Source organism: Gopherus flavomarginatus, chromosome 4 (assembly GCF_025201925.1).
Source record: "Gopherus flavomarginatus isolate rGopFla2 chromosome 4, rGopFla2.mat.asm, whole genome shotgun sequence".
NCBI lineage: Eukaryota > Metazoa > Chordata > Testudines > Testudinidae > Gopherus > Gopherus flavomarginatus.
The window spans coordinates 42,871,840-42,886,441 of NC_066620.1; the positions used below are offsets into that span (position 1 = coordinate 42,871,840).

Below are 14,602 nucleotides of genomic sequence, written 5' to 3' on the forward strand. Positions count from 1 at the left end.
CCATGGAGTCTTCCTTTTCATATTGGTCATGGACTGAAATTCTGACTTACCCTAGGCAGCTGTCATCCTGACCCCATGCTCACTGAGCCCAAAGCAAAGCACATGAAACCGACTGCCTTCCTACCACGTCAGATAAAACACATTCTTTCAAAACCATTCACATTGCATGGACATCAAAGAGGGTTTGTCACACTGATATTTCTACCACTCTACAAGCAATAAGAGAGTAGTTTGATGTTCCTACTCTGCATACATATACTGCAGCATCATAATAGCTAGGATAATGTTTAAACTAGCAGATATAGTTTATACTAGCAGAAGTTTATACTAGCAGATCCCAATGAGGTCTCAAAAACAACAGATCTTTAGAACCGTCTCATATCATCTCCAATTTCTTTCCTTCTTAAAGTCACAGCATTTTTCCCCTCTTATGTGAATATTTTTCTATCCTGTTGCTGTAGCCCAGTACTGCTGTACTGCATCAGACACTCCATGTGGATTATGTGAACTAAAATGTACTGGACAGTTACCAGCAAGTCAAGAAATTAGAGGAGAAAGAGATTTTGTAGGTTACCATGGTCATTTCTTGTTCCCTGCAGTGCATAATCTGTCGAGTCAAATTTTAGATGACTAGTGATCTGCCCTCTTGTCTCCTAGGAACAGTAGGATGTTTACTGTTGGCTTTTCACAATACTGTATTGTTGCAATTTTGGGCATCTTTTAAAGTTTTACGTGGCAGATCACCAGGATTTAGAGTCTTTCCAGACCGCTGTGAGTCACCGACCCACCCTCAGGAGATATGACCCAACTGAATTTAGTGGCGAAGTAGTCTGCCTGTCTGCAACCTGAAATGGAGAAAGGGTTCTAGTTAGCCCCTGAAGTTTTACACCAGATGCCAGAGAGGGATATCAGACTGGACCACCCTACCGTTAAGAAGACCTACTTCTGGCAGTTAGAAGTACAAGTCAAGGGAGATAGTTGGAGGACAATGAGGTCCTTAGCTGGACTGCCCAAATTTTAACAGAAAGACTGAACTGCAAGAGGAGCTGATGTTTCCCTGACAGCAATATTGTTTTTTCAATTAAAATTTAAATAAGAGAAAGAGAGAGAGATGGACTTGGAGACAGAGGCTTTGCAAGCGCAGAACAAAACTAGCACATTTTAAGTTTTAAGGGTTTTCTTGGCGCGCTCACCACTGACTTTAATAAAATTTCTCTCGAGGCTCAGAACCTTGGAGAAAAGAGTGTGAGAGTGTGTATTCGCTCACTGGGTGAGCTTTCTCAAGCTTTCATACATCTCCTGTTTTCTCATTAGTAATTTCTCGCGGAGGTGTTATTGCTCAAATCTTCTACATTGCACTGCACCTTCCACACAGCAGAGAGTGGCATGTCATCACCATTACAGGAAGCTTGATGGGGCTCCTATTTCATGTAACAAATACCTGTTCAATCTCACTTTCCTTTCAGTTCATCCACCTACAGAAAACAAGAACTGGATTCTTTGCTGAGTTCAGCATCCAGAGGTCAGAGTAGAGTATGTGGGGGAGGGGTGTATGGCGGTTGTCAAGAAGTTAGTTATGGTTCCCTTATTCTCTGCCCCAGTCCCAGCATGGCTCAGTGAAAAATGGTTTTGATTTACTGAGTTATGATGCCCCTTTGAAAATGACACATTGCTGATGCACTCTGTGCTTTAACAGGGATTGTTCTTAAGCTGGTAAAGTGTACAGCTAAAGAAAACTACACTGAGCCTGACCTGGTAACTTAGCTGCATACTGGAAGTTTCAGGCAAAGGGGGGTTCCTGCGCATTTTGTAATGTGTGCTGAGTTGAGGCAAGGGATCTGCAAGCCCAGAATAACTTGTAAGGCAATAAGGTGTTAAGGGAAGGCTCCTGGGTGCTTTCTGTTCTGAGGCACCTAAGGAGCAGCATAGCTCTGAAGCTTTGCAGGAAAGGGGCTCTTTCTCACTAACCTCCTAAAGTGCACAGAAGAACAGCTATACCTTGTGACTCTACCCAGATGCCTGGGACAGCATGTTCTGAATGTGCCTAGTTCCAGGATGATTGGCAAGCCAGCAAGAGCTTTTAGGTCCTGGAGAGCGACTCTGCGCCTTTTTATACATTTTTCTTTTCTTTTCTTTTTTAAAGTCTAGGAAATCCTATACATAACACTCCTTAAAGCTGCCTATTTAAGCACTAAAAGTCTGGAAAGACAACAGCTAAGACTGTATATGTGCAACTTTAACTTGCACCCTTGTGTGTATGACTTGGCTTCAGCCTTTAATTACTTGACCCCATACACATCATACACTTTCTGACACAATCACCTAGATCATCCCTGACAAGTGTTTTGTCTAACCTGCTCTCCAATGATGGAGATTCCACAACCTCCCTAGGCAATTTATTCCAGTGCTTAACCACTTATTGTTAGAGTGGCTGTTTGGAATGCTAAAAACAGTCAAGTTTTGGAGAATTTATGGAATCTTAATCACTGGCAATATTGAAATCAAGCCTGGATGCTTTTCTTAAAGGTATGCTAGTTCAAACAGGCAATATTTCAGGGACATTCCATGGCTTATGTTATGAAGATGGTTAGACTAGATTAATAAATGACAGAAGGTGATTGTAATGAAGATATTGATGAGGTTTAGTCTAGCAGCAGACTGTAGCCTGGGAATGTAGATAAAGATTAATCTCCCATCAGCTGTATCTTTTCCTGGGCAAAATGGGTTTACCTCATGTCTGTTGCTAATTTGATCTGGTTATATTCATTTCTTCAGTTTATTCATTTGGAGTGCGTTCCAAAATAAATGCTTGGGTATTATGAAGGTCATAAGTATTGGTACTTTACAGCATCTAAAGAGCCAGCTCTGCCTGGTTTTGTTATTTAGGTAATGCTGACACTTTGCTTTCTGCTACATTTCATCTCTCATATTGGTTTTGTTTTCAGAATAATTTCTAGATCAGCCCGAGCCCAGATCAAGACACTAGCAAGCAGTATTTGACAGGATGATATGCATGGATGTTTCCAGGGGGCACATGCCAAAAAGTTGTGTACATACACAAAAGGAGACAAGAGACACACTTAGTTTTGCTATGTCCAGCAAGATGTCTTTATGTTACATTCCTCTTGTTAGATGAACCACTGGAATATGAGAACAAAAATCACAACCATTACTACAGAACTACAATGGTATTAAAAGTACTGTGAGATAAAGAGGAATGGTGACCCTGAAGTGCCATTTCATCCTTTGTCACAGATTGTAAACCACTTTGATCCCTGGCTACTGTGGTCTGCTGTGACACAAATGAGCAAAATTAAGTACAAGCTGCATCCTTTATACCTTTAACTTTTGATTTACCTAGGCTTGCAATGTGAGAAAGACCAGCCTACATACAGGATGCTAGCCCACTACTGCTGCTGCAAAGGAGTTACTCCATTAGCTCAAGTGACAGAGGTCTATCCTTTGTTGTTGTGTGTTCAGACACTGTTGATAAATGGATGATCAGGGTCATTACATAGGGAGCTTAAAAAGCAAACATTTGCTGGACGTTGACACCTGGGATTCCACAGTATTTCCCTGTATTTAGAATAGGGAATGACCCCAGGACTTGTCTTCACATACAGCGGTGCAGCTGCACCAGTGCAATTGCGCCGCTGAAGCACTTTAGTGAAGACACTCTTAACTTCGTAGTTAATCCAGCTCCCCAAGAAGCAGTAGTTATGTCAGCAGAAGAAGCTTTCCTGCTGGCATAGTGCTGTCTACACTGAGGGAGGTTAGGTTGATATTACTACATTGCTCAGGGGTGTGGATTTTTCACACCCCTGAGTGATATAGTTATTTACATATGTGACATTATCTGATTAGACTATGACCATGCAAATCATTGTTGCTACCACTGTTATATAACTGCAATTAATCCTATACAAAGTGTGACACATGGCCAGAAAGGGTCAAGCATTGTGCAGGATAAATGACCCAGATCCAACCTTTAGAGACATATTAGAAAAGTATGTGAATGGTAATTAGGGCCATTCCGTGGTAGATAGGCTAGAAATTTGAAATGCAACCCTATATTGTTAGAAATTAGAAGTCACACTAATTGTATGTGTGTACTCATGTCTTGTTAGAGGTTAACAATGCAGTCAAACAGACCATGACTATGCTGTATTCTGTTAATTAAGAAATATTGTTTCTTAAATTAATTCTAGATATAGTGATATCAATGTATTCATCTGTCTTTGAAATATATAGCATATTACCTGTAAATGGTGGAAAACAGACAATTGCCTTATGTTAATCCCTGTATCTAGTTACTAGTGATGTTTAGGAAACAGGTCTACTTCAGAGTCTCCCTGATTGCTATTGTTCGCCTACGGATGCCAAGCCGTCAAAAAAAAAGAAAAAAGAAAAAAAGGAACTATATAAAAACCTTTGAGTCCTGATCCTTTTTATCATGCAGGGGAAGCTTAAGTCATAAGACTGAATCTCCAGTCCTATCTGGATCACCCTGAATATGAACATTGGACTATAACCTATGGGCTAATCCTGAAAGAACTCGTTGCAACTACAAAGCTCACCATCTCTACTATGAATCTGATCTCAGAACTGTACTCATGTCTGTATGTATATTGATCTTTCAACCTATACTCTCTTTTTTTTGAATAAATTATAGTTTAGTTAATAAGAATTGGCGGTAAGCATGTATTTAGGTAAGATCTGGAATATTCATTAAACTGGGAGGTAATTTGCCTGATCCTTTGGGATTGGTAGAACTTTCTTATATGATGAATAAGATTTTCAGTAATCCTCATATTTGACTCAGGTTTCTGGGTGGAGACCAGAGGCTGGGTTGTTTTAAGAGAATTGTATTGTTGGCTTCTGGGTAACCAGTAAGATATTATAGAAGCTGTTTTGCGCTGGTTTGGTAAATCTAAGTATTGGAATAGCCACCAGCTTTGGGGATTGTCTGCCTCAATCTTTGCAGTTCATCCTAATTGAGTAACCTCAGTGTGGCTCTCCTGGGATCCTAGTCACACCATATCAGTCTGTTATGTATACCTGGCCTCAGATACTACCATTGGTTAACTGCTGGTGAATGTTGATTTGATATTAGCCAAGCAGTCTGCTTAGTAATTCAAATATTGATTGATTTTACATTTGCAACATGTACTTTAGGCCAAGAAGGCAGGTTAAAACCAGTGGGTGAAATCCTGTCCTCATTGCAATCAATGGAAGTTTTGCATTGATTCTAGTAAGGTCAGAATATCACTCAGTATGTCAGGAAGCTGTGGTGTTTCAGCTTTAATTGTGAATATCTCTTCACTTCTCATGGTTTATATAACAGAAGTCTCAGCATTAAAACATAGACTATGTCATATGATAGGGTTTTTCAGCAAATGTAAATTGAGACCCTCCCTAGCCCAGCATTCCTTCTTCATTATAGGCCTGATTCTGCACCATTGCAGTCAATGGAAGTTTGCCATTGACTTCAATGAGTTCAAAATTGAGTACTAAATGTAGTTTACTCCCATCTGCTTTTCCCCCACTCCTCGTTCTCCATAGAAAAACCTGGCTCTCCCAAATTCAGTATGCTTGCTTTAATCACATGCTCAGGTGCTTATTAGGTTTTGCCTAAGTTCTTTGCTTAATTCTAGTTTTGTGTTATGTAGTTAGATAGCTGAACTTTTAAATGCTTTGTTCTGTTAAGAAGACAAAGAAATAAGGCACTAAACTGAGCCCTAAAAAGATCTAATTTCTATTTCCAACTCTGCCAAAGACTTGTTGTGTAACCTTCAAATGGTGCTTAATCTCTGAACCTCAATTTCTTGTCTATGAAATGGGGACAATTTTGACTCCCTTTCTAGGGAAGGTGTTTGAGATGAATTCATTAATGTCTGAGAGGTGCTCAGACACTCTGATGTAACAAAGCAAAGCCTATAAATAAACTGACCAGTGGTAATTAAAAAAAAGTCTCTTGAGAAATTTTGAAAGCATCTCATCTTATGTCACCTTGAAGTCTCCCTTTTTCCAGTGAGTATAAGCTTTTCTCCCTTGCATTCTGTGAATAGAGCATGTAGGATCATTGGTTCACTGGTGCTGGCTTGATCACCACTTATACACACATATTCAAGGCCTCGAGTGATCAAAAGATGTAATTGTTTAATTGTGGAGTACACAGAGCTATGCATATCTAATTTAAGGAGCATTCACTTACTCTGCAAGATGACTTTCCAGTGACCGACCAGCCATTTTCAGTTAGTCAGGCTTTCAGTGTATGCTGGCCCCAGGAGAGAGAGCTTATATCCTTTCTTCCATTATGAGAGCAGGTCAAATTTGATATCAAGTAAGATAGTGCATTTATATGGATACATTGAGGAATACAGTTTCCAGTTGTTTGAACAATGAATTTGTAGCCACACTCCTGCTCTAAGTCACCCCTTATATTTTTTGCACATGCAGTTGCAAAATGGTTCTGCTTCCCTGTGTAGAAATGATAGTATAACCAGTATGTTTATAGGGAGATGAAATCAGCCCCTGCATAAATATTTTGCCAGCTAGATGGTCCATGAAAAGAAGGGATGTGGGCTGTCGATTGTGGGGAAACTATTCATTCAGAGAAGGATGTTTTGTGGGCTAAAGCACTCAGCAGATCCTGGGTCAGTCAGTGATTTTCTGTGAGACTGTGGGAAGGCTGCTTAGGCCCAGATTCTTAAAAGGGTTTAGGTGATGCTCTGCTCAGCATTGTGAGGCCGGAGACTTAGGGTATGTCTACACTACGGGATAATTCCGATTTTACATAAACCGGTTTTATAAAACAGATTGTATAAAGTAGAGTGCACGCGGCCACACTAAGCACATTAATTCGGCGATATGCCTCCATGGTCTGAGGCTAGCGTCGATTTCCGGAGCGTTGCACTGTGGGTAGCTATTCCGTAGCTATTCCATAGTTCCTGCAGTCTCCCCCGCCCCTTAGAATTCTGGGTTGAGAGCCCAGTGGCTGATGGGGCAAAAATCATTGTCGTGGGTGGTTCTGGGTAAATGTCGTCAGTCATTCCTTCCTCTGGGAAAGCAACGGCAGACAATCATTTCACGTCCTTTTTCCCTGGATTGCCCTGGCAGACACCATAGCACGGCAACCATGGAGCCCGTTCAGCTTTTTTTTTTTTTTTTTTTTTACAGTCTCCGTATGTGTACTGGATGCCGTGGACAGAGGCAATACTCCAGCGCTACACAGCAGCATTCATTTGCTTTTGCATGATAGCAGAGATGGTTACCAGTTGTTCTGTACCGTCTGCTGCCAGGGTAATTTGGCAATGAGATGACGGTTATCTGTCCTTCTGTGCTGTCTGCTGCTATCATGGGTGCCCCTGGCTGATGTTGGCCGGGGGCGCAAAAGCAAAACTGGGAATGACTCCCCGAGTCAATCTCTCCTTTATGGTTTCTAAAAATAGAGTCAGTCCTGCCTAGAATTTGGGTCAAGTGTACTAGAGAAGCAGTGTATCAGAGAGTACAGCTACTCTGTGTCAGATCCTGCAGAAATGATGAGCTACATGCTATTCACTGGGGGTGCCCCTGCAATAACCCCACCCGTTGCTTCCCTCCTCCCCCAACCTTCCTGGGCTACCGTGGCAGTGTCCCCCCCATTTGTGTCATGAAGTTATAAAGAATGCAGGAATAAGAAACAGTGACTTGTTAGTGAGATAAAATGAGGGAGAGGCAGCCTCCCGGTGCTATGACAGTCCAGGCAGGACATTAAGGGGTGCGGGGGAGAGGAGCCCAGCATCCCGCTGCTATCATAGTCCAGGCAGTACAGAATCTTTTCTTTACACCAGAAAGGAAGGGGACTGATGGAGCTCAGCCCCCCGTGGCTATGATGAAGACGGTTACCAGCCGTTCTGTACCATCTACTGGGAATGACCAGGAATCATTCCTATTTTTACCCAGGTGCCCCTGAGGCCAGCCAGGGGTATTCAGCAGTTATCAAGCATGTACCATCTGCCACCAGGGAGGGGAGAGGAGCAGATATTGTTCTTCACTGCTGCAGCATCACTTCTACCAGCAGCATTCAGTAGACATAGGGTGACATTGAAAAAAGTCAAGAAACGATTTCTTTCCCTTTTCTTTCATGTGGGGGGGGGGGAAAGGAGTAAATTGATGAGCTATTCCCTGAACCACACCGGACAATGTGTTTGACCCTACAGGCATTGGGAGCTCAGCCAAGAATGCAAATACTTTTCAGAGACTGCTGTGGACTGTGGGATAGCTGGAGTCCTCAGTACCCCCTCCCTTCCTCCATGAGCGTCCATTTGATTCTTTGGCTTTCCATTACGCTTGTCACACAGCACTGTGCTGTGGACTCTGTATTATAGTCTGGAGATTTTTTTCAAATTCTTTGGCATTTCGTCTTCTGTAACGGAGCTCTGATAGAACAGATTTGTCTCCCCATACAGTGATCGGATCCAGTATCTCCCGTACGGTCCATGCTGGAGCTCTTTTTGGATTTAGGACTGCATCGCCACCCGTGCTGATCAGAGCTCCACGCTGGGCAAACAGGAAATGCAATTCAAAAGTTCGTGGGGCTTTTCTTGTCTACCTGGCCAGTGCATCCAAGTTCAGATTGCTTTCCAGAGCGGTCACAGTGGTGCACTGTGGGATACCGCGCAGAGGCCAATACCGTCGATTTGCGGCCACACTAACCCTAATCCGATATGGTAATACCGATTTTAGCGCTACTCCTCTCGTTGGGGAGGAGTACAGAAACCGATATAAAGAGCCCTTTATATCGATATAAAGGGCCTCGTAGTGTGGATGGGTACAGCGTTAAGTTGGTTTAACGCTGCTAAAATCGGTTTAAACGCGTAGTGTAGACCAGGGCCTAGATGGCTAAGTTCCATTTTCAAAAGTGTCACAGGTACTTAGGAGCCTAAAGGCTTGGAAACACTACAGCTGTGCCACTCTAGTGCTCAGAGTAGACACTCTCTGTGCTGACAGCAGAGGTTCTCCCATTGGTGCAATTATACCATCTCCCGAGAGGTGGTAGTTAAGTTGACAGAAATTTTTTTCCGTTGATCTAGTGTTGTCTACACCAGGGGTTAGGCTGGTTCAACTAAGGGCAAATGTACACTTAAACCGCTGAGGCAGCGCAGCTGCACCACGGTAGCACTTTAATGAGACACTAAGCCAACGTGAGAGAGTTCTCCTGTCGGTGTAGTTAATTCACCTCCCTGAGAGGTGGGAGCTATGTCAGCAGAAAAAGCTCTCCCAAGTGTTGACTACATGAAGGGTTAGGTCAGTATAACTATGTCACTTAGGCATGTGGATTTTTCACAACCTTGAGAGACATACTTATGCTGATGTAACTTTTTGATGTAGACCAGCCCTAAGTCTCTAGAAGCCAGTGGGACTTAGGAACCTAAGTGCTAGTGCCACAAAGGGGACGTGAGTTAGTCACTGCAGTGCCTAATTCTAGGCATCCTGCTGTCCAGTGGAATTCTCAGCCTGAGTTAGGCAACCAGGCTCCCCATACAATGCATAGATGCCTACGAATGTAACTATCTGAAAAAGTCAGCAAGTTGAGCAGGGAGCCACTTAAGCTAGCCAATAGGAAATGCTGTGGAGATGGGTGTGACTTAAGCCCCTTCTCTTTCAGGGACTGAGGCATCAATCTTCACTTGAGATTTACAGCCATGAACCCTTGCCTGGAGTTGAGCACCTGTGTCAAGTCATTCCTTTCTCACAAAAACAGAGGCAGAAGTGGTGGTTATATCAACTTTTACCCAACAGCCTACTGGCTAGAGCATTCCCCTGGGATGTGCTACAGTCAGGTTCAAGTCCCTGCTCCAATGAATATTCAAGTATTTTAAGCAAAATGGAAGAGCTTCAACAGGGGAGAGACTAAGACAGACCCCAAACCCAGGATATTCCATAGCCCGAGGTTAGGGCACTCACCAGAGAAGTAGGAGACCTGAGTTCAAGCTTCTTCTCCTCTCAGAATTTGAAGTTGAGTCTCCCACATCCTGAGTGAGTGCTCTAACCACAGGTACCAGCTTCCTCCTTGCCCAAAGGTGTTAAACCCCTGCTCTCCCCCAACCCCCACCCCCACTCCACCCCTTCCTGCAAGCCCGCACCTCGCCCCACATCTTCCTGCCCTTGCTCTGCCCCAGGGCCCCTCCCCCAGTCCTCACCCCACTCTACCCCTTCCCACCCAGTTCCACCCCTTCCTCTGAACACATCCTGTCCCCGCTCCGCCCTATCCCCCCAGTGCCTTCTGCATGCCATGGAACAGCTGATTGTCATGGTCAGGAAGCAATGGGAGGGAGAGGGAGGAGTTGATCAGTGCTCAGGAGGTGCTGGTGGGGAGGGGGAGGAGCTGGCTGCTGTTGAGTGCTAATTTTTTTCCGTGAGTGCTCTAGGGCTGGAGCACCCATGGAGTTGGCGCCTATGGCTCTAACCACTAGCCTATAGGATGAGAGGGGGTTGGGAAGCAGAAGCATCCCCAGGAGAATGCCTACTTTGAGGATTCCAGCAAGATTTAGGTGTGAGCCAGGAATCAGGATTTAGGCAGCTGTGCACATGCTCACTGTCAGATTTTTAAGCTGCCAGGAGATTTTATCAGTGGAAACTGAGGTTCCTACTGGATTAGAAGGCAGGTGAGCAAGGGGCTTTGATAGACTAAATTTTAGATGTAGGAGCTTTGAGTGGTTGTTAGGCAGCTGTCTGAATCCCTCTGTGGATCTAGCCTTTAGTGACTTGAAGTCACTTTTGACAATGTGATTTAGAGCAGGCCTTAGGTGGCTGCACCTAAAATTTGGGTCAACTTAGCTACATTGCAGAGGGCCTGAAATTTAAGTCAAACTACCCCAGAGTGTAGATGCAACTAGACTGACAGAAGAATTCTTCTGTTGACCTAGTTACCACCTCACAGCGGTGGATTTCTACAGTGATGGAAAAAGCCTTTGTTGCTGTAGTAAGTGTCTGCACTCGAATGCTTTCAGATGGCATTAAGTAGCCATATTATAGTAGTGCCTGGCTAATGTTGTACTACATTGAATTAACATGAAATCCTTATCTCAGTGGCAGAACATTTACCTTAGAAACTAGAGACAAAACCACTTCAAATCCTTTCAATAAATGCTGCTGTTTACTCCGAACGCTCGTATGTATAAATATCTAGTACATTGTCAGCCTGTTACCCTCTATACAACAGTCCAAGAATGATCTACAATTTAAGTAGAGGAGAATGTAAGGAATTGTGTATGAGTATGTGAGCTGTTGTAACAGGTCTTCCTTTGTTTTCTCTTATCACTGCTGAGCTGCTTTGCACTTTGCAATCCTGGCTCAGTATTTAGTCCTGAAGTCACAATGAAGGGGGGAGAGAGGGACAGAAAGAGCATATGTGGGGCACAGTTAGCAATGAACTAACAGGTTATATAACAAATTAGATTGGATAACTGGTGAGGATACAGCACATCTGCAAGCACTGAAACTGTCCAGATTTTGCTTGATTATAATTCAGTTTACATCCCTTAAGGCTTGGCCTTAATCCATCTATCAGAAGGGGCAATTCTTGGAACATCAGAGATTAAGAGAGTAACCTTTAGAGTGAGCCATTTATGCACTTTTATTCCTGAAGCTGAAGTGATTTGTTTTACACTCCATTAAACAACTCATGGACTGTTACCAGTCCTCAACAGACTGCAAAACAGGTCATAGTGCAAGATCAGAGCACAATAATGCACAATTCCTTTATCTGCTCTGATATGATCAGAATAGTTTTTCAGATAAAACAGAATTCATTTAAATAAACTAGGTTGTAAAGAGCTCCATGAAAAGGTTAGGTACACTGACTATTATTGACTGTAAAGAACACTAATTAAGCTATAAACTAAGCATGCATTATTAGACCAGGTAATATATAGCACAGGCATGTTACAAGGCACATGTAGGTATTTAAGTTGCTAGACCTAACGTTACCCTATGGATTTGTTACTATAAAGAACCCAGTTCTCCATTAACTATAATATTTGTCAAGATAGATTTCAGATAGGCATGAAAAGGTGACAAATTCATTTTAGAAACAGCGTTCATGACAGCCATATTACATACTGTAGAATCACTTGAGTAACATAGGCTCTTAGGGCTGTTCCAGTAGGGAATTAGTTCCAAAGACTATCAAAAAATAGAATTAACTGATTAACTCAATTCAGATATAGAATAAATGGTTCTCTTTTGTAAGTCTTAATGGCTTTTTTAATATCACAGTTACAAAGCACCACACACCAGCACAAGATAAAAAACACATGTTAAATGAATGTAAAAGAAGACAATTATAAAAGTGGCTGGAATTATTTTAATAGCTGGCCACCAGCTAATGCTGCTTTTTCCTAACAGAAGATTTTGAACTGATAACAGGGGACTCTGCAGCAAAGAAGTTGTCTGACTAGAAGAGTTATGACCAGTTTCCCTGTAGCAATATAGGTGCCACAAAACAAGGTGCATTCCATAACTTGTGCAGGTTTTTACATATCCTAAGAGCAGTATTACTGCTTTTTCAAAAAAGCAGGTAAATGAGAAATTTCTAGAAAGGAAATAAAATTGGAGAGAAGGAATTTTAATCGAGTGATGCATCATAATGTAACATTCCAATATAATTATATAACAAAACCAAACTCAAACCCACATGATAGGTAAAAAACATGGGAAATTAAAAACATACTATAAAAAAAGACACACAAGGCAATTACACAGGATCAGGGCTGATGAGAGCAGTAAAAGAGGGGACAATTGTACCCAAGCTTAACCTCCCACCCAGACATCTGTATAAATAAAGTGAAATGGGAGGGTGTGCGGCCCTAAACATGACTGGGGCCCCAAATCTCTCTCAGTGAGTCTGCATGCGATGTTAAGGTCCCCTTCACTGCACTGCCTCTCCCTACATGTCTGTGCAGTGCCTAATACACATAGTTAAGTGAATACACAGAATAGTAGTGAAGGAGCAAGGGCACACAAGCACTAGTCAAAAGTGGCTGAAGAGCACGGCTACAGGTAGCCGCTATATGACTCATGCTTTCCTACCTCTGAACTGGCAACAACTCCACCATGTGTTTGGGATTTCTACCACATCCTCTTTGAGCAGGGAAAGAGAGCACAGCCATGTCCTAGGGGACCAATGGTGGTGTAGCTACTAAGCCAGCTGTGCTGCCAGAAGGAGGTCACTCCATGAGGTTAGACCTAAGGCTCCATATGAACCCTTGGGCTTAGCACCATGACAAAGCCATGCCCCTTCTTGGTCTCTGCTACTAAAGACACAGGAAGAGACAGTAGGTTTCCCCATGTCCTGTAACAGAGGGCTGGTCTACACTACAAAATGAAGTCAGCTTAATTACTACAGTGAGTAGTGATTAAGGGCGGTGAAAAATTTAATGCCTTGTGAGATGTAATTAAGTTGACTTAAGCACTGGTGTAGACACCATTAAGTGGACAGAAGAATTCTTCCATTGACCTATCTACCGTCCCTCAGAGAGGTGGATTTACTATAGCAATGGAAAAATCCCTTTTGTCACTGTAGCAAGCGTCTACAGTGCAGCAGCACAGCTGCTACTGTGTTGCCAATGTCATTGCATTAGTTTCCCCCTTCTGCAGGTTTCCCCACTACCCCACGATGGGAAGGGATAATTTTGTTCAAACTTAGTAAGACACGATTGTTTGGATATTGTTATACTAACATCTTGTACATCTATTACAATTACCTGCTAAGCATTTCAGAGTAATATACAAACAGTCAGTAATTTAGCCTCACAGCAGGCCTAGGAGGTGGTAAAATGTTACTTTACCTTCCTATTTGTGTAAGTGATTTCCGCCTGGAGCAATTTTCCCTATGTTGAACTGGATCTGTAAGCAATAAAGTCAATGGAACTACATACATGCTTACACTTACTGTGACAGTTAGGAACCAGTCTATGTGCACGTCTGAATTCCACCATGATGCTATGAACTCTATGTTTATATGCTCATGATTGTCTTTAACCGTATTCATTTATCATACTTCTTGTTTTAATGGGAAGGAGTCTGGCACCTGGGTATCTACCCCTGAATGGAGACAGACATTAAGGACCATCAGTAATAAACTATGTCTTAGCAGGACAATGGGGACTTCCAGAAAGGATCATCGATTTGCTAATGTCTCTTATTAGCTCCCTTCTCTCCTGCCAACCTTCTTTGTCTGGAGGGCAGGTGAATGTGGCAAGGCTGGGGCATGAGGTCTCACACAGGGACTCATGACCAAAGCTGTGCTTATAAAGCCTAAGGTCTTTTGTGTTTTCCAGAAAAGAAAGACCAGAATCAGAAGACAGGACTTGGCAGGAGGAAAAGGGGTGCGGAAGAAACCTGGACTCTCTGTCCAACAGTGACTAAGACCCAAAGGACTCTCAGATGGGGTGAGTTTTCTATAGATCTGCTATCTCTTGTAGTTTCCCCAGGAGTAAAGTGTGTGTTTAGAAATTCCTCTAGGGAATCAGTGTTACGTGCTTGCACAGGTGCATAGTCCCTGAAAAGGGAATCAGAGGGTTCACAACTTCAGTGCAAGAGCAACTGGAGAGGAAGC

The 14,602-nt window shown here is 42.8% G+C and overlaps 1 protein-coding gene across 1 annotated transcript in view; it reads left to right on the top strand.

Annotated features, from left to right (window-relative positions):
* The window catches only part of LOC127050232 (cytochrome c oxidase subunit 7A-related protein, mitochondrial), a 162,253-nt gene that overhangs the window by 108,898 nt on the left and 38,753 nt on the right, over window positions 1–14,602 (top strand). The window contains exon 5 of the mRNA XM_050951953.1: window positions 14,325–14,435. Within this exon, the coding sequence (XP_050807910.1) occupies window positions 14,325–14,435 (111 nt within the window). The remainder of the gene's footprint in view (window positions 1–14,324; window positions 14,436–14,602) is intronic.